Source organism: Hippoglossus stenolepis, chromosome 3 (genome assembly GCF_022539355.2).
Source record: "Hippoglossus stenolepis isolate QCI-W04-F060 chromosome 3, HSTE1.2, whole genome shotgun sequence".
NCBI lineage: Eukaryota > Metazoa > Chordata > Actinopteri > Pleuronectiformes > Pleuronectidae > Hippoglossus > Hippoglossus stenolepis.
In genome coordinates, this window is record NC_061485.1 from 14714012 (window position 1) to 14739021 (window position 25010).

At 42.8% G+C, this 25010-nt stretch overlaps 1 protein-coding gene across 1 annotated transcript in view; it reads left to right on the plus strand.

The window, feature by feature from the left end:
- The window catches only part of cacna2d3 (calcium channel, voltage dependent, alpha2/delta subunit 3), a 33964-nt gene that overhangs the window by 2260 nt on the left and 6694 nt on the right, over positions 1-25010 (plus strand). Inside the window, exons 3-23 of the mRNA XM_035153397.2 lie at positions 1642-1869; positions 3471-3587; positions 5650-5709; positions 9925-10087; positions 10661-10792; positions 12563-12623; positions 12731-12881; positions 13078-13152; positions 13284-13373; positions 16160-16273; positions 17306-17384; positions 18645-18778; positions 19239-19256; positions 22262-22333; positions 22432-22512; positions 22607-22681; positions 23585-23668; positions 23964-24035; positions 24151-24212; positions 24311-24378; positions 24875-24920. Coding sequence (XP_035009288.1) covers positions 1642-1869; positions 3471-3587; positions 5650-5709; positions 9925-10087; positions 10661-10792; positions 12563-12623; positions 12731-12881; positions 13078-13152; positions 13284-13373; positions 16160-16273; positions 17306-17384; positions 18645-18778; positions 19239-19256; positions 22262-22333; positions 22432-22512; positions 22607-22681; positions 23585-23668; positions 23964-24035; positions 24151-24212; positions 24311-24378; positions 24875-24920 — 1982 coding nt within the window. The remainder of the gene's footprint in view (positions 1-1641; positions 1870-3470; positions 3588-5649; positions 5710-9924; positions 10088-10660; positions 10793-12562; positions 12624-12730; positions 12882-13077; positions 13153-13283; positions 13374-16159; positions 16274-17305; positions 17385-18644; positions 18779-19238; positions 19257-22261; positions 22334-22431; positions 22513-22606; positions 22682-23584; positions 23669-23963; positions 24036-24150; positions 24213-24310; positions 24379-24874; positions 24921-25010) is intronic.

Genomic DNA, 25010 nt, shown 5'->3' on the forward strand with positions numbered 1-25010 from the left:
GCTGAGAAGGAGACCTGCATCTCAGTGTGTGTGTGTGTGTGTGTGTGTGTGTGTGTGTGTGTGTGTGTGTGTGTGTGTGTGTGTGTGTGTGTGTGTGTGTGTGAGAGAGAGAGAGAGAGAGAGAGAGAGAGAGAGAGAGAGAGAGAGAGAGAGAGAGAGAGAGAGAGAGAGAGAGAGCACATGTGTTTGTACTTGATACGGCCCATTAACCACGGCTCTGTTCCTCATCTCTCATCCCATCTCTCCAGTCAACTCTCTGGAGTCAGGAGTTTCAACCTCTGGATAAGAAAGCGACCAGGAGACAAATTGAATGTGTGTTGTGGGGCTGGATTGTGGGTAAAGGGGCGGTGATATGACGAACAAGTGAAAACTGGAAAAGGACAAGCGATATTCTAGGGCAGTAGATTTACATGTGTGACCACTTGATGGCAGAGGTGTGCTCTGTGTTCACAAGCATGCAGCTTATGAAGGTGGTCGGAGGTGGATAAATGGTGAACTGTTACACGAGGACCAGAGCAGAGAGTGTGAAGTAAACAGCTGGAGGTGAAGCTCCGCTGTGTGAATGCTGCAAACTGCACTGCAGTGATGTGTCCAGGGATACAGTGCATACGGCACACGCTCTGTGTGACGCTCATGTGTTTCGGTACAGTAAGGAATGTGGGAAATAAACAGCATGTGTGTGATGTGGTTTGAGACATTTCATTCATACCCTTTGGCATTTTTTAAATGGATCAAAGTCTAATGATGTCGTTAGGATACATTATGGAAAAATGCGCTTTACAGAAAGAGAGAAAAGAATAGAAAATACTGAGACATGGCACAAAAGCATATCCACAAACTGCACAAGCCAAAACACTAGATGCTATCATGAAAAGTTATTATAACACTGAAAATGCACCATATTTAAAGAAAGAAATATCCATCAGCTCTGTGGTAGTTTTGGTTCACACAATGTTTCCCCAGAATGCAGTGTGACATATTAAGTGTCATTTTAAAACAATGGGATCTGCACTAGACTTGAAGTAGAGATTTGGTGTCTGAATGAGTTTTTAAAACAACGAACCCACAGGGTCCCTGGTGTTGCACGTGTGCACATGCATCATAAACACAGCAGGCTCCCACAACGGCTTCTAAATAAGGTTATCGACTAAAATGTGTCGTTGCCTTTGATTACTATTGTTTTGTTTTTTAGAGAATGCAGTGAAAAGACCACCACTGACTTTAAATACACTGAACTCTGCAAAAATGTATACTCCTGTAAGATGTCATGTCATTTCATACATCCTGTGATACATACATGACCTAAAACGTCCAGTTTCAGATGATCTATTTCAGCTGTTGGTTTGTCGACTCAGATCTATGGTTTGAAGATGTCATTGTGGTGTCAAACTCGACTGCACTGTGCTCAAGGTGTTTACAGAATTGCCTAGAGACACAGTGCAATGATGCATTTCAAGAACAGGACAAACTACAGCATCAACACTCAAGTTTCATTGTCAACATATTTACATCTATTGCACCATATGACAGTGCACAGTGGTTTCTGATTATCTGCTCTCATCAATGATGTATAGATGCATTTCAGATGAGACACTCTGTAACTCTCCTTCTCTCCCTTCATTCGTCTCCTCTCTGCTTTAGGAGCTATGGGCCATCACAGCGCCACGTCCTGGGACCAACTCCAGCTCTGAGGCCATCGCCTCCGGGAAGGGCAGCAGCAGGATTAATTCTAAAAGCTCCACTGCATGTCTTGGAGGGTGGGAGGAAAGCGGAACGCCCAGAGGAAATCCACGCAAACATGGGGAGAGCATTCAAACAGCGTTTAGAAAACGGCTCCAGGGTCCAAACCTGGGACCTCCCTGCTCTGAGGTGACATTTCATTACAATTAAGATTTGAGTGCAAATGTGTGATCGAAGCTGAAGCACAATGTATCACTTTCTCCTCTTTGTTACAAAATCTGAATTGTATCATTGTCCAAAATCACTTTTTGCAGATTTCTTCCCTTTTTGTGTGTGTAAGCACTTTTCTCATGCTCCTGTTCATGGATGCATGTCTGCAGAAAGCTGTGCGGAGCCAGTCAGCACAAAGCAGTGAGCTGTGAGGGAAGTGACGGGTCGTTAGGGGCTTCTCATTAAGGCTGATCATTAGATTCTTTTATGATGAATTACTCGCTTCCAATAAGACTTTTTGCCAAACTGGGGAAACACTGAGGCTCGTCAGGCTGCCGCTGGCAGGCAGACCTCACTCCTGCACTGGTCACTACTCTGATCAATAATCATGATCAGTGCTTTTGATGGATGGGGCTTAACCTCCACTTGAGACTTGAGGAGTGTGAGTCAGGAGGAGGAGGAGGAGGAGGAGGAGGAGGAGGGGGACTGGGGGACTGAGGGTGCTGAGGCGAGGAGGACAGGCGTGAAATGAACTGTTCTGCTCCACTGCGAGCCCACACTCTTCCTTTCAGTAGGTAATTTGTCGCCTCATGTACTGATGTGTGTGTATTTTTTGTGCGTTCCATGCACAAAACGTGTAATGTGTTTGAGCCCATTGTGGTTTGGGTTTATTTTTAGATAAGGTTGTGGGACATGTGTGTGTGTGTGATGTGGCTGACTGGACAGTGAGAGAGGAACATGCTTTTGTTTTCATCAGGCGTGTGTGTGTGTGTGTGTGTGTGTGTGTGTGTGTGTGTGTGTGTGTGTGTGTGTGTGTGTGTGTGTGTGTGTGTGTGTGTGTGTGTGTGTGTGTGTGTGTGTGTGTGTGTGTGTGCCGGGCAGGTGTGGTATTATGTAATGTTATATTCCTCGGAGCTGTGGCGGGCTTTGTTCTGTATCACTGGAGGTCCTGTGCATCCAGCAGAATCAGCATGATGTGAGGTGTACTTCATTACCCAGAATCAGCCGAGCTTGACACATTATTATCTTTCTCCTGTGCTTTGACTCCATTTCAATTACCCTCTTACCATGCATAGCCTCCAGAGCCGGCCCCGCCCCCCGCCCCCCCCAACGGCCACCCAACAGGGCCCTCTCCAGCCAATCAGGGAGGGAGACGCGGCGTGTGCAGCCAATGACTGAGACCAGATAAAGACAATCAATCATTGTGTGCTGCAGAGGCTTTTATCAGTCGTTCATCTGAGACTGGCTGCATGCAGCTTGTCAGCCAACATGTGAAGGCTTATAAGCCTCGTTTAACAGTTCCCAATCTCTGTGGAGCAGTGGTCCTCTGAAATGCTGCAGAACACACAAATAACAAAGATGTTATCTATATGTGTTCTTTTTTCCTTGACTTACTCAAATTTAGTGAAAGTTTTAAGACCCCCTGAAGTGATGAAATTATGTCTTATTTTATGTTTCTTTTTAATTATGTAGTTGAGCTAATTGCCTATAAACTTCCATAATGTTTTTAGTGTCATGAGATTTTTCAGTTTTCCTCTGTGTCAATGCCACACTGTTGTTTTCTGTGTTTTTTTTTCCAGAAATATAAAGAATTGGAGAAGTCTGTCCGAGTGGAAGAAATCGATGGAGTGAAGCTGGTCAAAAATCTGGCTCTGAAGATGGAGGAGATGTTCCGCAAAAAAGCAGAGGCCACCAGGGTGAGTTAACATCTGGCTTGAAAAAGAATGTATGTGTTCTCCTTTCTTTCATTTTGTTTCAGGGGTAAGGGACTGTATTCAAATGATCCGGGTGTGGGGGAGAGCATCAGAGATGGAGGAGAGTTTTATATAATGTTTTTATTTTTATTTTTCTCTTGAGGGAGGGTCTTTGTTCTTATTTTGGGGTTCCTGTGGTTGAGGAGGTAGAGCGGGTCACCCACTAACCAGAAGGTAGGAGGTTTGATCCCAGTCTCCTTGGGCAAAATACAGAACCCCAAAATGCCCTGACAGCAGTGCCATCAGTGTTTTAGTGATGTATGACAGATACAGTGTCATATGCATGTGTGTGTGAATGGCTGAATGGCAAAACTGTACAGTAAAGCCCTTTGTGTGGTCATCAAGACGAGAAACTGTTTTATAAAATACACAGCATTTACATCTAATGGTGCGCTGAAGGAAAAACAACCGACTCTCTGTGGTTATTTTAATCAGGGGTGGGATTACAAATCTACACTTCTAAAGCCTTTCATTACTGAGGTGCAGCATCTGTGCCTGTTTCATTCACTTACTGTGCTAATAGCTCTTATTGTACAGTTGTTGTAACATCTAGTTGCTCTCAGTGCAGCGTCATTCTGCATCAGTCGTTTTACATTTTACTATTGTGCAATTTGGCACCTCTGTAATATTTAGCTTTCCTTAAACTTTATGATTTTAATGATCGATAGTTTTATTATTTTTGAAATATTTAAAAGTGAGGGTGTTGTAATTTTACTTAAATGGTCCAATGAATCCATTGGGAATTACGGCATTACCTGAGTTTCTGAGCTCATGTAATGTAAAGATCGCTGTATTCAAAGATGATTTTTGTCCTGGTTGCCGGTGTCAGAGGTTCGTCTGGAACATGCTCTTGTATCTAGTTTATTTCAGTCCAGGTCTGAGCTGGAGTCAGAGTCAGAGCCTCAGCAGCAGCAGCAGCAGCCTCGGGAGCTTGTAACCATTTTAATGCTGCACCTCGCAGGGACTGCTGGGTAATGATAACGTTTATCTCTCCCAGCCTGATCCCATGTGGGTGACAATTCATACCAATTCCATAAATTACACCGGCAGGAGGGCGCTTAATTTAATAAACCTGGTTTCTTTGTACCATGTGAAAGCAATTGACTTGGCCTACAAATTAAAAAAATAAATAAAAACACACTCTCACGTCTCACCGGCACATGCGTGACAACCGATGACGTCATTATTGCTCTTGATATAAAAAAGCTAAACGAGACCTTGACCTTAATAAAGCGTTGAAGGTGAAAATTACGCAGCAGTCTGAAGCAAATAGAAAACTTCCCATTTCCTCCATGGCTTTATTTATTTTCCCAGCTGCTGACGACAGGAGATCTCTGCGCCACAAGGTCAATTGAACGTGGCCACCGCGGCTCAGCGTTGTGTTTGTATTGCAGTTATTTTGACACATGATGTGACTGATGTTAATTATATCCGCTCGGCTACGGGAGGCGAGAGTGACCGGAGTGTGCGAGAAAAACAGAGTCAAGCACATTTTCCTGAAACGAGTTATTACAGGAGGAACTATAGACCGTAACTGCTGCTGGTGCACTGTGGGAACCCCCCGCCCCCCCCAGTCCTGCCTCCATCAGTCATTTCACACCTGCACCCCGCACAGCGATGGCCCACATTTTCTACATACATGTTTCTGTCCTGGAATGACAAGGGGGGGAAATGTTGATTTCACCCAGATTTGATTGTACACCCTGGCTGTGGTCCTCCAGTGGGCTGACATTTGTTCAGATGTGGAAATAACAAAGCACCAGAGCGAAGTTTGAGAAATTCAAAGAGCAGCAGAGGGTAAAAGAAACTCCTCGGGAGTAGATGCTCTATAGAGGCCTTCTGGAAAGTTTGTGGCAGACTTTGAAACGCCCGTAGTAGCATTTATATAAGGTTTATACAGGACATTGGGAAATGGTGGTTTCTACATTTATATATATTGTTTATATACATTTTAATCATGTGCGTAAAAGCAGTGGTCTTATTAACCGATCGTTTCCCTCCTCAGCGGCTGGTGGAGGCGGCAGAGGAAGCGCACCATCAACACGAGGACAATCCGGACCTGCAGGTGAGGGGAAAAATAAGAATAGAAAAGAAAAGTGGAGACATAATTATAAAAAATGTGTCATTGCGTCAGACCGGGTTGGATCATTTTTTTTGTCGGCCAGGGGAGGAGCGGCTGCAAGGTGAGAGAAGGGTAATAGGCCTTAAAAGTCTTTAATTGCGTCCTTCACACTGATGTCCTGTCAGCGCTGTGATTCATAATGTTCCTCTGATAAGATGAGCCTCACACACTGAAGGCTGCGGCGCCCTGCTGTCATAACTCAGTGGAACAAATCTCAAAAAGCAAATCTTAGAGTTCCACGTACAGTAACGGAAGAACTGTAAAGAACATTACGGGCCTGTCCGGCAACGTCGCTGCGTCTGTGCGCAAAACCAGAGGCTGAGCTGCAGGAGGACATGTGTAGAATTCCTCTGCAGATATATAATGCTTCAGTGGCTCAAGTCTTTGCAGTAACATGGGCTAATGCTCAGAGAATCATGGGACACGTCTTAATTTTAATCACACCTCGCAGGATCCGCTCATGTCCTCAGAATCTGCTCAGTAAAAATAATTTAGCCACTCTCATTGCGCACAGAGCTGCCTGAGTCTCTGCAGAGGTAATGCAGCATTCCTGTCGTCTGTTACTGCTCCCTCTACCCCCCTCTCTCTCTCTCTCTCTCTCTCTCTCTCTGTGTGGACTAAGATGAATGGAACACTTTTACGCGGCGCATTGTTTCACTCTCATGGCTCCAGATTGGAAACGCACTGGAGCAACAAAACACCACTGAAACAACGGCAGCACTTACAGTTAATATAAGCATTTACATCATCCCAACACATTTCAGTCACCTTGTTCTCCGCCCGCTCACACGTCTGTAACAACACAGGTTAAAGAAAATGAGAGTTTCTAAGGAAATGTTTTTTTAAGCAACACTTTTCTTCTTTGCACTTCTGAAACAGATCTACAAACACACAATTACAGTTCAATTCAAAGGTTTATTTAATTTTATTTATTCTCTTTGCATCATTTTGTTAAATCATATTTAAAGTGCTATTAATAAAACAAGGTTTCCATCTTCTTAATATAAAGTCACTTTATATACAATTTGCAGATCAAATAACGTTATCGTGGACTCACTTTGTAAAATACACTGGCAATAATTACATGCTTCATATTTTTTGAAGACATGGTTTTCTAAAAATTACTTTAAAATCATTTCTATCAAATTAACACAGTTAAGTTATATTTTATTCTCTTTTTTGCTATAGAGAAATAATGTTCCAACTATCAATGTATTTTTTATAAAGCACAGGAAAAAATGATTACAATTCTTGTATTCTTCTTTTTTATTGTCAGTTATTGGTAGCTATACAACACAGGCCTATCACTGAAATTTCATTTTCAAGGGTATAAAAAATAATAAGAAAAAATTCAATATCCACCTGCTGTAATGATGTGATGCTATAATATTACTCCTTGTGGCATCATTTAGCCGAGCTCGCCTCCTCTGACACCGCACATTCTTCATGCACCATTTCATTGACCACGAGGAGATAAGCCCGCCGCCCTTATCTCGGCTGCTTGGTGTCAGCACAGTCGGGTGTTTTGCATTGACCCGGGGTGTCTGCGGTTCAAGGCTGTGCAGATCACGTCTGATGGAGCAGCAGAAACTTGGCTTTTCAGAAATGTATCTCTAGTAATATTTATTTATTATAAGTGCAGGTTTTTAACATTTATGTGGGCCTAGAAAACGCCTCTATTTTACTTTCAAAGTAAGGAAGATATGTAGTGGCTCATGAGGTTATTGTTTTAGCTTTTCAAATAAGCAAGAGGTGCAGACCAATGGAATAAACACGTTTGAATTTTTTGTGGAGTCGGATTCTGTAGTTTTTAATGTAGATTCTGTAGATTACATTTCTGACTTTGTGGAAACAGTTTGCAGCATCAGTAAAAAGATATTATTAGCCTTTTGTTGTGTAATTTAGGAATCATTGTTTACTTTGTATTTAGTATAATAGAAAATTAAACAGAATTTAATTGGAAAGAAAGTGTGTTAACAATTTTAGAAAAGACATGTTATTTTGGAATGGCCCACTGCTACCATGGGAGTTTCTTAACATAATGGAATGTATTGCACTGCCTACATTCTTATGCTACTGATTAAAAGTGTTCAAAATAATAATGCAGATGTTTTTAAGTGAAGTGTATTTTATTAAATTCCCTTGTTAAACATGTACTTAATCAAACGACATCTTTAAAAAAAATCTTCCTCTTGAAGAATGTGATTATAACATCAGGAAAGGATGATATTAGTTGTAATTTAAGTGCAGGGCCTGTTAAACCTAAAGGGTTCAGAGTTGTACTGGTTGAGAACCACCACCTCCACACACTGGAGCCTGGTTCTACAGTAAAGGCCCAGCAGTCTGCAGTGAGGGGCTGGTCTCTGCTGCAGGGCCTCCAGATAACTGCAGTGGTGTAAGAGTCAGTGGGGCGTCTCGGAGAGCTGCAGTGTCCCATGGCCTGCTCCACAGTAATAACCCCGGTGGTTAACGTGCCTCTCCACAGCACTATCACTTCTGCTGAGGGTGCACGTTTCTCTCCCGCCCTCTGCGGCTCTCTCCTCCCCTTCGCCCCACCGCAGCTCGTCAGAGAGCTGCTCAGGCGTGGTATGAGCTGTCAGGGGCTGCTTGATGGTGATGCCTGCGCGGCCTCCCCCGAGTGTGATGCTGCAGAGTCCATCACCCATCTCTCCCCTCTCTCCCCTCTCTACCTCCGTCGCTCCCCTCTCGTTCCCTCTCTCCGCGCAGACAATGAGGACCAGAGGCCACAGAGAGGCTGCTCAGACGGGATGAAGTATTTCTCGTGCGGCGGTATAGGGAGTGAAGGACAGGACAGACACACTGTTGGGTTTCACTTAAGAAAGGCCAGACTTTTCTCTGGCAGCCGGGAAGCTCTCCGTGCACATTCTTAGACACCAGAGACAACTGCAATACTTCACGTACATTCTCACAAATGGAGGCATTAGAAAAAAATGGTGCTGACTAAACTTTGACATAAAATTTCCAAACTGTCATGTACTTAATGGCTGTTAATTAAGAGTTGGTGTAGCTCAGGTTGTCGAGCGAGTCAGCCTTTAATTCCTCATCTACCGCTCATGCTCACATGTTGAAATGTCCTTGAGCAAGAGGCTGGAACCCAAATGCTTCTAACTTGCTTCGGACAAGCGTATGCAATGTAAAAACTATATAATTGTATATTACTTTTTGATGGTATATTATTGTAATTATATATTGTGAAAAAAAATGATTTGTAGCTGATAGAAAATTTAGGGAAATGTTCTGATTTTATTGTGGCATTTGCTTTATTTTCTTCTAATCCTTCTTTACAAGTCAGCTGTCTTATTTTATCATTTCTTATCTCATGGCTTGTTATTGTGAGGGCATATGTAGACTACACGCATCATTATAATGGTTCCCTCGCATTGTTATTAACACTGAGCCTCAAACCCGAAAAAAAAAGGAATTTTATAAGTTTTTTTCAAGTGAGGTATAGGGGCGAAACCAGGGGTGGGACTAAGAGGGCACTGGCCCCAGCTGAAATCCGACTGGCCTCTGAAGTGTCCCTGTCCTGCTAGTAGTCCTTATTTTAATACACTAATCACTATCTAACAATAAGTATGACAATTTGTTAAGATTTTTTTATTTTCTAAGTTTTTTTGAAGTACATAATGTGCTTGAACAAGAAACAATTTTCCAAATATATTTAATGATGTGTGGCTTTGCTCAAAGTTATAGAGCTAACAGTAAACCTAGGAAGGACTTAAATTTGCACATCACTGAAAAAGGAATTGAACATAGATGTTGGACATATTATTGATCCTGCAGCATAAATTGTGGCCCCTTTATGGCCCCTGACTTAGAAAAATCTTAGATCTGCCACTGGAGTGAGGACTGTGGATTTTGTCTCCCGTCACTTACTGTGCAATAAAATCATAAAAAGCAAGGGATCTCGTAATGAACAGTAATTACAGGAGGAATCAATAAAGCAACAAAAAACCTCCAGTGTACATGGACATGTGAGTATTTGTAAGGCAGATTCATAAAGATAATTAAGGTACAAGACTGTCCTTGTGAATATGAAAACTGTACTTGTAATTAATAGTTTTGAGTTTCATGCACGACTACACTTGCTGCAACTGCAGTGCCTCTAACATCCTTCACATTCACTCCTCTCCTCAGTATGAATACTTCAACGCTGTGCTGATCAACGAGGTGGACGAGGAAGGTAACAACGTGGAGCTCGGCGCAGAGTTCCTCCTGGAGCCCAACGACCATTTCAATAACCTGTCGGTCAACCTGAGCCTCAGCGTGGTGCAGGTGCCCACCAACATGTACAACAAAGGTGAGGGACCATGCAGCCAGAGGACAGGATTATGTGTGGGGTTATTTAACCACAGTGGGCTGATGAACAGGGGGGGGGAGGAAAGTGAGAGGTGAAAGGGAGAGGGATGGTGGCTGAGGCTGTATCAGTGTTACCGTCTGGGAGAAGTGGAGTTCGGGGTGGATCGATAGCTGTCCAGGCTGAAAGAGAAAGCACACAATTCAACGACTTCAGAAAGAGAGCCGAGGGAGGCGGGGCCGGGGAAAGATGTTGCTCATTGGGAAGCTGCTGGGTCTTTTCTTGTTGTATAACAGAGTGTGTCACCTCTCCCTGTGTGTCGCCTGGGCTGCTTTTGTTTGCCTGTAATGGACTCTCCATAAGTCCGTGTTCGCAGCACAAAGGGAGGCTCATCCAGCAGCAGGAGGGGAGGGGATGATGGAGTCAGGCACTAAATCTCCTTTTTCTTTGTGGGTGGGGGGTCAATACGGTACAAAGGTCAACTGTGCACTGTGCAGGATGGTCCAGGATGAACACCATTATCACCATTATCACCATTTCATTGGCCTGTCTCTTTTCCCTCCTCCTCCTCCTCAGATCCTGACATAGTGAACGGAGTTTACTGGTCCGAGGCCTTGAATAGAGTGTTTGTTGATAATTTTGAGAGAGACCCCACGCTCATCTGGCAGTACTTTGGGAGCGCCAAGGGTTTCTTCAGGCAGTACCCTGGTGAGTGCTGCCATTTCCTATTTCTGTGTGTGTGTGTGTGTGTGTGTGTGTGTGTGTGTGTGTGTGTGTGTGTGTGTGTGTGTGTGTGTGTGTGTGTGTGTGTGTGTGTGTGTGTGTGTGTGTGTGTGTGTGTGTGTGTGTGTGTGTGTGTGTGTGTGTGTGAAAAGAAAGGGCCGTCCCATGGGAGCTATCAGCTGTCAGCGCGGGAGAGAAAAAAAAACCCAGAACAAATGATTCAGGAGAAGTAAAAGGGTGATTTGGCTAATGTTGTAATTTTACAGACCATCAGAGAGGATGCATATATACAGACTGTAATTAATCAGCATTTGCCAGCGTGGACCTTCAGCCACAGTGAGGAACAGTGTGTGGCTGCTGCTGCTGCTGCTGCTGCTGCTGCTGCTGCTGGATCCATCCAGAGATATCAGACCATCACGCTCTCTGGAGTGAAGCCACCGAGATAAAATGAAACTAATGATATAGATTGTGTATATATGTTTAATGTATAAGAAGAAATACATAATGGAGAGATGAGAGAGAGAGACACTCTCTTACTAATGTTCTCATCATTGAAACGCTAAAATCCCACCCAAGTCTTGTTTTGGACAGATTCTATCGAAGATAATAGATGTGTTTTCAGTTTTAATAATAATTAAACCTGCATTTAACACAAAAAAGTCAAATGTTATTTTATATTTTGACTTTTTTGTCAACGAATTAGATGAAAGGCCAAAAATAACCTCAACATGTAAAAAAAATAATATATAGGCTACTTTCACTTTTTTAAAAAAGGATGAAAAAAATCCCTTAACACATCTGTGCATATAGACTTCAGCAACCTTTTCTGTCACGGGTAAATAATGTAGTTTCCTTTGTCAGGGAGTATTCTTAGCCACATGTGCTGGTTTGTATTTACTGCTGCTGGATGGTGGATGTGTGGTTGTACTCAAGATAAACTACAGTGTGTGTGTTCATCATAATGAAGGAACACGTTGCTCCTGCGGCCGCTGATGTCTTTTTAATGGTCTCTGGACAACAGTGGAGGTCAATGACTCAGAGGAATAAACTGTACCAGGCTTTCATTACACAGGCAATTTATATGTTACAGGAGAAATTCTGGCAATAATGAGTCTATACAGTAGAATCTCAACAAACTCATCCTGTTAGCATATACAATTTGTGTTGCACAATTTTTTATACAATATAGAGTTTATTCTAAAAAATCCAAAATGGAATTTGCTTGTGATGTCTGCCTCCAGTTTCTCAATATCACTTTGACCCCCTCGGGTTAAAAATGCTTTTACCGTTTACGTGGGACAATCTGGCCTGCAGCCTATCATGTTTTTTAATTAAGATTGAAAAGATAAGATTCACAGTGGATGGATCCATGTGGAAGTTTGGTGTTTATGTGGCAGCGTTTTATTTTATATGTAGAACAGTTGACTATAGGCCTCTTAATGCTGGATAACAGGTGCTATGTAGTAAATATTTAGGTAAAAACTGTGGAGCATTTTTCTTGCATGTAGGGTTTTTTATAATAGTGTTTGATGTGTTTGTATGTCACAGTCTGTGTTATTCTTTGCTGTATTTGTGCATTGTTTGTATGTTAAATTAAAATACATTGATCATGATAAGAAGAAAATTGAAAAAAATAAATACACTTTGATGCGGCTGCTGTAATCTTGATGATCAAATATCCTGTGTGTCCGAGTTTATACTGCGAAACTCTTATATTCTGCCTCCGTCCCTCTCTTTCCTGAATCCACTCTGCAGGAGTGAAGTGGCATCCAGATGAACACGGCGTCATCGGCTTCGACTGCAGAAATCGAAAGTGGTGAGCCTCCAGTAACCAGAGAAAAGATTGTTGCACAAATTATAATTATTATCACTACTGTAACAGTTGGGGTTTGATAGTGTATAATTTACTCTTATGTATCACAGGTATATCCAGGCAGCAACGTCTCCAAAGGATGTGGTTATCTTAGTGGATGTTAGTGGAAGTATGAAAGGTCTGAGGCTGACCATTGCCAGACAGACCGTCTCCTCCATATTAGACACTCTGGGAGATGACGACTTCTTCAACATAATTGCAGTAAGTTTACCTAAACTTTAGTTATATCTTCATCTCAGTCACATTTTTCTTTAATTCGAGTCTATTTCTGGTCAGTAAATGTTTTTAGACTCTTCTATTTGGATATTTTGGAGACACTCGTGCTGAGGCTCGCATGAAAAAACAAAGAGGAATTGTTTAATTCTCTTTTATCTAAATACTGTTTATATTTCCTCAGTATAATCAGGAGATTCACTATGTGGAGCCTTGTTTGAATGGAACGCTGGTGCGGGCCGACCGAACCAATAAAGACGTGAGTCTCTATTCAAACTGACTTGTGATTAATGCATGTGGATTTTTTTTTATCAGGCTGAATTTGTGTGATTAATGTTTTAAACCGTTGTGTTTTTTTTTTGGTCTCCTACTTTCATTGTTATCTGTCAGCATTTCCGTGAACATCTGGACAAGCTGTTTGCCAAAGGGATTGGGCTGCTGGGCGAAGCTCTGACCGAAGCGTTCACAATCCTGAGTGATGTAAGTTCCACTACAGTAAACTGTGACTGTCAGTTTAATGAGGACGCTGCTCGAACAGAAATCCGCCAAGTCTATCCTCCACTGAAATTATTTATCATGAAGCAGATCATCTAAATTCTTGTTTTCTGTTTACTGATTATGTGACAATGGTGTTGAGTATTCATGAGCTTTCACAAAATGAATACTTTTTTTATTGATTACTTTAGAAGAAAGTAATGAATGTGTGCATGTGCTCGGATATAAAAACAAAATGTATTTCTAAGGCTTCACTTGACCAGAACAGTAGGAAAACATTCATTTTACAAGCCACATTTGTTTCCAGTGACAGTGTTGAATCATGTTCTGCCTGTTCTCAACTAATCATAGAACGCAGCAGCACTCCAGTCAAATATATCTGAGCGTCTGGGAGGTGTGTAGCCTGTTGAAACGCTCCAGTGCTATCCCCATCCCGCCCTCCAAACACAGACACATCTATTCTGAAGCGTGATTAATGGCTCTAATTAATGTCAATGATTAATAACGTGGCTGATTGGAACACAAAGCAGATAAGGCCAGGAGCCACGCCGCACTCTTTTTATCTCCCTGCTTTCAGGCGAGCTTTGGCTGCGCCGCTGCAGCAGAGGGTGTGCAGCTCTTACCTCTGCATTTGTCAGATTAATTAAAGCCCTGCAATGAATATGGTAATCAGGTAGCCAGCAGCACGCTTTCCGAAATTCACTGTTGTGCCGCTGCCCAGTGAGTCAAGTCAAAACGCAGCCTTATATCGTGGAGCGGATCAAAAAAAGAAAAATGCTCTTGCAGAGCACTGCAGCATTTTTTTACATTGAGTCAACTGAACGAGAGCCGAGCTGCGATACAACATGTTTTCACTGGGGGCTGATATCAAAGAATCAGAAAACAGCAAGACTACGATAAAAATATTTCACCACATTTTATCACAGAATATGAAATACAGATTCTTAAATGATTTCAGAGCAAGAACATTGGCTCCACAGCAAAATGAGCTGAGGATTTTCAAGATTTTATCAACATCGAGTCCTCAAATGTCCCTGTTGCTCGTTATAAGTCTTTTATCTGTGACATTTATATTTCCACACTCTGGACGATACTGAAACAAATGGTATAACACACACTTAAACAAAGACTGAAGACTCTTTCAGTAATGACTTCAGACACTGCCCACTTCTCTTTCTCTGGCTCGTGTGGGGAAACGTAATAGGTCCATGTAGGAAATAATTTGAAACAGCACAATTTATTAAACTAAATGTGGCTAAAACAAACACCATGGTTAAAGCAATTGCAGATTGTTTAGGGCTAAGGGGTGAGGATGTGTTGAATGGTGCAAAAGGGGGAAAAACGATGAAGAAAAAAGAAGTTGGCGACTAACGGCAGAGAGAGAAGAGGGCGAGCACATGTGAAACCTCTTATATGCAAGGTCCAGGTGAAATACATGAACCTCTACTGTCAGTGAACTGTCTCCTGAGCTTGATGAGAAAAAACCCACAGACGGCTGCTTTGACCTTTTCTGTCTGAATCACATTTAGCTGCTTCACTTTAGTTTCCCTGGGTTTGCTCGTGCTGGTTCACTGTCATGATTCACTGGGTCACCTGGATAGAACAGATCTATCAATGCTTTTAGTTCTACCTGTAAAACATGATTTTATAAGCATAACAATTCATTATATATAACATTCAAATGTTTTAAATGACCATGTTATATCATATCTAATTGTGCAGCACAATATTTTGTCTCTAATAATCTGGATTAAGTGTTTCATCCCATTCCTGTTGATTTCCTCTCCTGCTCCACACAACCTGTCCCAACGGATGAAGTTTATTATCAGAAATTGGCTCCTTGAGTTTGAGATTAAACACAATCTAATAACAATATAAACTATAAAGGAAAACATATTTTTATATGATTATGTCTGGTACAAAAAAACCTTTTTAAAGTTACATCGCCGCTGTTGTTGATCTCAAACCTGTCACTTCACATGACCCCCCCCGGAGCATTTATTTCCCTGGCTGGCCAGAACGTTATCACAGACTAAATCAAGAATTACATTTTTAACTAATGCACCTGGACTTTGTGACAGACTGTTACAGAATCGTTGTGAGTTCACATTAAATCGCAAATGGTCTGTATTTTTATTTTTAGCACTTCTTCAGTCATGATGACTCAAAGTGCTTTACAGTAAAGTTATGCCATCTACCACAGTGCATCTATGTGCAGCACTTTGTCCGGCATACATCACTCATACACACAGCCGTCAGAGGGAATTTAGGGTACTTGGAGTGGGGGGATTGTACTGCCAACCTTCTGTGATTGTACTGCCAACCTCCAGTGAACGAATCGCTCTATCCCCACTGCAATACATGACTGACTAGTGGCATCATTTCATTTCTGTGTATGCACTGCATTTGTATGTGTGTGTGTGTGTGTGTGTGTGTGTGTGTGTGTGTGTTACTTGGCCTGTACGCTGCAGCACTCAGCAGGTTTCAGTCTGTGAGTGTGTCTCGACAAACTCCTCTCTCTCTCTCTCTCTCTCTCTCACCACATTCCCTGTTACAGGTCAATAAACCACTTAATTACCATCATGCATCTTCTTCCCTCACAATAAAGTGCAGCTCATTCCTCAAGTTTATTTACAGAGACATTATCGGTATTTTATTAACCGATGGCCTCACAGTCGCCATATCAGACATCGCTGTTAAAAGTTTAAAACTAAAACACACGTAGAATTGTTTTTTGTATGAATCCACACGTGCTGTGTTTCTCTCTGCAGTTCAATCAGACTGGTCGTGGCAGCTTGTGCAGCCAGGCCATAATGCTGGTGACCGACGGGGCGACTCAAATGTACGACAACGTTTTTGAGAGGCACAACTGGCCAGAAAGAAAGGTGAGTTTCTCTCTCTCTTTCTCTCTTTCCTTTCCTTCCCTGTCTCTCTCTCTCTCTTCCTGTCCCACAGGGTACCTAACGTTCAACGCTACCCGTGTCCTTCTCAGAATTTCCCGCTTGCGCTGCACTTTTTCTTGCTTCAGCGATAGATGTACATTTTAATACTCGATATGCCGGCTGGAGCTCTGCCTGTGACGTTTGGAGGAATTGGTTTCGTCCTTCATTACTAACTCTGTAATGTAAAACCCCATGTCGGTGTGATGTTTTTCTATGTGTTGACACATTACAGAGCAATATTTGCCCCATGAGGAATAAAACATGTGAAATTAAGTGCTTTCAAGGGCAGAGCGGGAACGAGCAGCTCAGCCTCAGAGGCTCCTGTCCTCGTGCCCCCCCCTGCAGCGCTCGGCTCAACACTTCTTCCTGGTCCCAACTCTTTTGTTAGGCATCCTTTGTCAGACCTAAAAGCAATTGAAATCAAATGGACTGCTGTGCTATTCACACAGCAGTAAAAACAACAGCTCAGGGGCTTTTATTCAGCCCTACCGAGCATATGTGTGTTGGCAGCGTACGGGGCAGTATTTGGCAGGGTGTCCCATCCCCCCCTCATACACCCTGAGGGCCGCTATATGGCAGCCATTCAGTGTTTTCTATACGCATTATGCTTAGCAAAGCATCTGGAGCCAATGAGCCGTACTGGTTTGGCCAAGTGTCACGCAGCGTTCTCTAAAAGGACAGTGGAACGTGCCCTCGTGCCCAACCCCCAACCGAAGAGAAATAATTGAATTTATCTGCATGAACTGAAAACCGGGGGGATCCACAAGTCACTGTAAACGAAACAGAAGAGGTGGAAAAGCAGCTAAACTCTGTCCCCTCATGAGGATGTAAAAACATGCAGCCGCTCTTTGCTCCTGACGCAGATAGAATCAGGACGGGAGGATAAGGTGGGAGACTGAGGAGACACATCGCTTTGCATCTTTTGTGAATCCTTCCATCTTTGAATCTGTCGACATCTGCGTGTCCCCTGCACAGGTGCGGATCTTCCCCTACCTGATCGGACGAGAGTCGGCGTTCGCTGATAACCTGAAATGGATGGCTTGTGCCAACAAAGGTTTGAGGCGATTTGATAAACTCATTTACAGCATCAGCGAGTGGAATGAGGCCCGATGTGGTGTTTCTGTGCACTAATGTGACAGGTTAGGGATGTGTTGGGATCCATGTGGTTGGGTTGTGTAGCGTGTTTGTGTGCGTGCGTGTGTGTGCATGCGTGTGTGTGTGTATGTGTGTGGTGGCTCAGGCTCTTTCTGCCAAGAGGCAATGAAGTGGCACTTGAGGGGTCAGGGGTCAATCTGCTCTAATCCCTCTTCCTGTCAGATTGTCTCCCCCTCGGCTGCTCGCTGCTGATGGCTCCGACATGTCAGCGCTCTGGATGAGTGCCCTCTGGAAAGGAAAGTCACAGGCAGGAAAACAGATCACATGGGGGATCGTGGGGAGACAAGCCCCAAACCTCCCTCCCCACTCAGACCCCTACTGCGAAACAACCTTACATGTCCAATATGAAGCATTGTCAGCAACAGCAGGAGCTGACACCGAGTCAAATGACTCTTGTGTCGCTCTGAGCTCAACCACTGGAGACCTGCTCCACAGTGGTTCCCACAAATTATCCGCAGTGCTTCTCCACCTCTTCTCCACCTCTGATTGAATCTGGGGAAAAAACACAGTTTAGTTCAGTAAGAAAAAGGCAACAAATCTGTTTTACTCTGTCACAGTGACTTCAGAGAATTTTTCTTTTGTAAATAAGTTTAAAAAGTAAATACGTCTTTTCACCCATAAGGTTACTTTTTTGTATTAATGCCTCGCACTTACAAACACATTTTGAAGGAATAGGTTGTTGAGAAAATCAAATGACAGACATGCACACACACACACACACAGTTTTCTAGATTTATCTATAGGACTCATAACTATGTTTTTGCCCATTTTAAACGTGTCTGTTGCTGCGCTGCATTGTTACAAAAAATTGCATTATGAGGATTATGAGTTAAGCAATGTTGTGATGTCAACGTTATCCCGTCATTTAAGGGTTGTGTCTAAAATGTGGTTATCAAGGTAACAGTAAAGCACAGTTGGAGGGTCAAAGGTTAGGGTCTCAACAACCGCTGATCAAAAATGTACAACCCACACAACACCTTGGTGGGTCCTCAACAACAGACCCGCTAAATTCAACTTTGTTCAGATGGGCAGTTATCGAGTAACATCAGAGGACAAACAGATAGACAGAAAGACAGACAGATAAACAGACAGAAAGACAAACAGTCAGAGGGATTTCTGTATTTATCAGTAGCATGTGTGTGTGTGTGTTTTATTGCAGGATATTTCAGTCAGATCTCCACCTTAGCAGACGTTCAGGAGAACGTGATGAGGTACCTTCACGTCATGAGTCGACCAAAGGTTATCGATCACGAGCACGACACAGTGTGGACTGAAGCGTATGTGGACAGTGCTGTAAGTTTGTCATATAACCAGTGTCATGACTTTTTGTGTGAGTGTCCAAGATATAAATCCTTATTTAGTGTACAGTGCATTAGCATGCTTTCTAACAGGAACCTCAGTGAAATGTCATCCAGTACATTAACAAACGCATTGAACTTGTAACAGAGAGGTTCCACTATCAGGTAATTTCCCAGGCTGTATTTTTTGGTGTTAATATTCTGCATTATAGTAAGTTGTAAGGTGTCCCTGTTATTTAGTCCACCCCTGCACTGCACAGTGAGAGTGCACATGTGTGCGTCTGCTCCCTCATCATTACTCTTTGTGCCGCTGCAATGATTCCTCATCACGAGCTCCGTTAATCTGCATGGATCTTCCCCCCGCTGTACATCTGTGTCCACAAAGTCAATGCAGAAAGTGCTGACTTTAATTCAAAGGACGATTCAATTTTGATGTGTCTTCTCTTTCATTTCAGCTCTCACAGGCTCATAAAGTAAGTATCTGCATGTGATCAGATCTCAGTGTGCTCTCAGTTGGAGTCAAAGTAATGGAAATTACAGCGCATACCTCTGCCAAGGCCCAGCAGTCCCTTTAAATTCATTCAAGTTGCACCAGATTTCTCACAAATATCAGCCCCCTGAATATGCCTGAATTTCTTTTATCAAGATCCATGAATTATTACCTCGGAGTTTTGTGAAAATGTTGCAAATGTCACACTCTTAGTCATGAAAGATTCCAGGATCCTCCCCCTGATCTGAATCCGCACAATAATTTGATGGGTTATTTCTTGACGCATGTCCCATCCCTCCATCTGATTTCGTGGATAAACGTATAATAGTTTTTGTGTGATCCTGCCGACCCTAACAACTAACCCTAACAAAAGCGGTTTTCAGACATGAACGGAAAGTTCGGACTGAATATTTTCTGGAGTTTGCCTTTCACATATAACGAATGCAGCAGATTATGCAGGTCAGACGACTTCACCACAGCAGGACAACAATTGTCCTGTTGAGCATGGGGTGGTGCCTGGGGAGATCATGACGTGTAAATTCTGGAAAATTCTGTATTCTGGAAAATATCTGGTGCAAACTGACTTGGACATTTGCGTTCTCACATACAGCCTTTACGGAATATTTCAGGAGATTATCCATGCAGACTTCAGTGTGTGACTGAAAGCTGCTTTGTTATTATCGTAATAATAAAGTTGAATCTATTTTAAAAGCATTGGTTGGATGTTTGAGAAAGTATAGTTTTAAACTTACAAAGTCAGACGACAACACTGGGACCAGAGGGTTAGTTGGTGTGAATTAGAAGTGACGTGTGAGGATAAGCAGCTGCTTATTGTCACTACATTTCAACATTACACTTCAAACATTCCTTAAGATGAGAAGAGACTCCTTCCTCTGAGGAGCAGAAGCAGGGGAGAGGCATTTATTGCACTACTTTCCTGTATGGAGACGATGAGCATACTCACACACACACACACACACACACACACACACACACACACACACACACACACACACACACACACACACACACACACACACACACACACACACACACACACACACACACACACACACACACGCACACACACAGAAGGGTTGGGAGATTGTCCTCTGGAGTGTGTGCTGTTGTATCTCAGCCTCAGACACACCATTCATCATTCTGTGGATCATTGCATTTTATCTCCTAAAGCCTATAATAAAACTGACATTGGAGGAGAGACCAAGAAAGAAAGAGAGAGAGGGAGAGAGATGGAGGTGGAGGTGGTTGGGCATTTGTGGATTTCCTGTGTGCGCGTGTGTGCATATGTGCGTGTGTGTTTGTGTGTATGTGTGGACTTAAACACTCCAGTTTTCTCTCCCATTGTGTGTTGTGATGAATTTAAGGAGCCACCATTCTTCATTTTGTCAAGTTAGGTAGTACACACCACAGTTCACGGCTCGTTTGTTTCATATGCATGGACGTACACAAATGAACAACAGCACACACACACACACACACACACACACACACACACACACACACACACACACACACACACACACACACACACACACACACACACACACACACACACACATACAGGCACGCTCAGCTGTGCCGACTCAAGAGGTGAGGGAATAGCAGACCTACTTTAACAGTGCTCATGTGCTTCATTATGTCAGCCCTCGTCCTCCTCAGCTGACCCTGTCCTGAGCCCCACTCGAGCCTCGCACGGTGCAGGTTTGACAACAGGGAGGCTGTGACGAGGACATTGTAGACGTGCAATTCTACAGGACACATTTATTTTTTGTAAATTCTGTTGTTTTAAAGCTCGAACCAATCTGACATTTCGAGATTGAGTGAGACTTTTTTCTTTTGTTGCTGGTTTAGTTATAATTATAAGTCATGAAGCTGCTACTTTTTTACCTTCACCAGGGAGATTTTGTTTTCATTTGCATTTGTTTGTTACTTAGCAGGATCACTTTAGAACCACTGAACTGAAATCCACTGTGGAGGGGTGGAGCATGACCCAAGGAAGAACCCATTCAATTTTGGAACTGATCCGAGTAAACAGGCAGATCCAGGATTTTATTTAACTTTCTTTAAGATGGCGAGATAGGGCGCTAGCCTGGGTGTGTACGTGTCTAGTTTAATATGTGTGGACATTTTAATTGAATTTTTTGTGAATCATGAGTAGTTATTTGTTGTACAGGTCGCTGCGTTTATGAACATGTCCAAGGCTTGTTGGGTTTGTGTTTTGTTGTTATTAGCTCCACCAGGGAGGTTATGTTTCCATCGGTATTTGTTTGTTACCGGCATTACACAAAAACCACTGAACGGATTAATGCGAAACTTGGTGGAGGGATTTGATACGGGTTACAATTAGGAGCAGCTTGATTGAATCTAAGGGGACTGTTGGGCCTTGGCGGAGAGAAGCGTTCCATGCCACTCTCGTTTTGTTTTTGTCGCTAATTTTGCTGAATCATCAGTATCATGGAAAGTGTTTTTTGTTTTGTGGTACTCACTGTTGTTACCGTTCCTTAGGTGATTAACATTTTACATTCAATCATATGTTTAATCTATAAAAGATGTTGCATCATTATACATCAAATTTCAGGTCGGCTTCACCTCATCTGGGCCAGCGCGGCTTATGTTAATGCGTTAATAATCCAGTGATACAGTTATATGATACAGTACAAACAAAAATACACTTTGTTCATACAGTTTTGTTCTTTTATTTAGGTCAAACCTTGGACACAGGGCTTGTACTTGTACTAGAAGTACTTCTGCAGAGTTGTATTACTACTTTAATTTAAATAAAAGACACAAGTACTTCTTCCACCACTGATAACGATTTATTGTAATAGTTGTAGAGATTGACAAAATACTTCACCTTTGGAATCTCATTTTGACTGATGCTTGAAAACCTGAGCAAAGAGCAGTTTTATCCTTCTCTCAGTGGTCTCTCACTCTGCTGTATAACTAAGTCCTGACTCTGTTTCTCAGTTGAAAGACAAAGCAGGCCCGAGTCTAATGACCACAGTAGCCATGCCAGTCTTCAGCACAAAGAATGAAACGGTGAGTGGGTGAGTGAGTGAGAAGCTAAGTTAGGATTTGTAGAGTTTTCACCTAAAGTTGTGTATCTGTGTGTGTTTGTGTTGAATCCTCTCATGCAGAGGAACCAGGGTATTCTGTTGGGGGTCGCAGGAACAGACATCCCTCTGCAGGAGCTGATGAAGCTCATCCCCAAACATATGGTACCATCAGCTGCTCGTGTGCTTTTACTTTAACTAAATGAATGTATTAATATATTTATATATCCACGTTCTGTCTCTCACTTTGTGTCTCCAGTTAGGGATCCACGGGTACGCGTTTGCCATCACGAACAACGGCTACATCCTGACCCATCCGGACCTCAGGCCTCTGGTAACTCACTTGTTTTACAGTCTCCTATAGCGTTCCCTGACTTTACCCTGTTTTGCCTTTTTTGTTTTTGTCCATGCAAAATTGTATGCATAACCAAAATGATGACGTGAACCCCCCTTGACGAGGGCACGCAGAGACTAATGTGTTTTGTGGTTAGGAGGCGCCATGGGCTCGTATAGTCTGTAATCCCCACCTTTTCCTTTGGTGTATGCATGCAGGGATAAAGGCCACTCATAGGGCTGGCTGGCCTGAAATTTCCCAGAGGTAACTTAACACTCGCTGGCAGAGACCACAGCCGCTCACGCTGGGACCGCTGGTTCCTCAGGAGCTATGGCTGTGCTATAGTGGATCTGTGTGTGCCAGTGTTAGTGCTATTCCTCTGTGTGCAACTCTGTGTGTGTGTGTGTGTTTGTGTTGTTTTATTTTTGTGAGTGTTTCTTTGTGGCTAATACTTGTGCTGTGGGTGTAGTCATTGACTTGTCGTTTTCTTGTGGTCCCGGCTACGTACTGTAGCAGCATCTGACATGTACATTGTAATGCATTGACGTACAGTTGTTTGAGTGTGGCTTTTACTATCAATCAAATTAATACATTTTTAATTTACCTGACAGTGTTAATTTCACACATGATTTGCTAAATAATTGCTCTGCAAAATCGCCACAACAGCTTTTATAAATGAGAGTCTTTGTTTTGACAAGGAAACACAGAAAAGACTAATGATGTTGACACATTTATAAAGAGATTTATTTATTTAACTCATAATTTGTAAAATCTTGTGTCACGTACAGGTTTTACATGAGTTTGTCATTTGACATGTCGGAGCAATAGTTGAACCTTTAGTCAAATATAACCCTGTTGCCCACGGGGATCATTAAATTGTGTATATTGTGTTATTTTGTGTAGTATCAGGTGGGTCAGAAGAGGCGGAAGCCAAACTACAGCAGCGTGGATCTTTCTGAGGTGGAGTGGGAGGACAAAGACGACATTGTACGTGTGTCAAAAACAATAATACAACCTAAGAAAGTTGCCGTTATTTTGTTGTTGACAATGGGGGGGATACTGAATGTGCTTAAATCAAAATATAACATTCGATGACTGTAATTTGTGCAATTTCTATATTCATGACTTTGTCCTATGAAAACAACGGTTTCTATTAGATGAGAAAAATTATCACAGTATTAACGCTCAGGTTTCAGAATCACAGTCAAGTTGCAGCCAATGACAATCTGCCGGATCAATGACCCCACCTCCACTTCTCTGCTCCGTGTGCTTTATGTTTCAGCTACGTAACGCTATGGTGAACAGGAGGACAGGGACGTTCTCTATGGAGGTGAAGAAGACAGTGGACAGAGGGGTGAGGCTGCTGATGAAGACGCTCTCTCTCTCTCTCTCTCTCTCTCTCTCGCTCTCTCTGTTGTCTCTGGACTAAAGGAGTAAATCTCATCGGAGCTGTTCTTCTGTTGTTTTAGAGGCGCGTCCTGAAAATGCACAATGACTATTACTACACTGACATTAAAGGAACTCCATTCAGGTGGAAGAGAAGTTTTATTACGTTCCTATACGACCTTCTGTCAGTTTATGTCTCTACTCCATTCAAACACTGACTGACTCCTCTGTTGCTGTTTCCAGTGTCGGAGTGGCTCTGTCCAGAGGCCATGGCAAGTTCTTCTTCAGAGGAAATGTGTCAGTCGAAGCAGGTACGTAACTTCAAATTCAAGGGGTTTGAAGGATTTCGGGGGGCCCAGGCACAAAGGACCTGGGGGGGGCTGTTTAGTTTTTAATCTGTGCTAGCGAGGGGGCGAATAACAAATTTGCTTCCAGTGGCAAAGTGGAGATAAACTTTGGTGAACTTTGACCTGCGATATTCTCCCATTCTTGTGTATTTGTGACTCTTACACATTTAGTCTTCAACTTAACCTCTAAATTGATGAAACGTTTGGCAGAAAGCTAGTATGGGGTCTTGTTAGAGGGTTTCCGACCTTGGTTTTTTTCCACCCCCCTGTTCATAGCTAATTATAGAATTTAAGGGGTCCTAGCAAAATTATGTGAACTAACATAATCAGCCATTTTCAGGACCCCCCAGCTGTTAACTAAAGCCTGAATACAGTTTAGATGCATGTGACTCTGACCTGCTTGTTTTATCAGTCCTCCCATGCTGGCATTGCTGAAGCGTTACTGACTTGTGTTTTTCAGGGCTCCGTGATCTGGAACAGCCAGATGTCGCCCTGGCAGATGAATGGTAAGAACTGGGATTATATGGAAGAGGGCATTCATGCGTTATGTAGGTTATGCCTCAATGTTCATCAGGGAAGTTGAGGCACTCATTGAC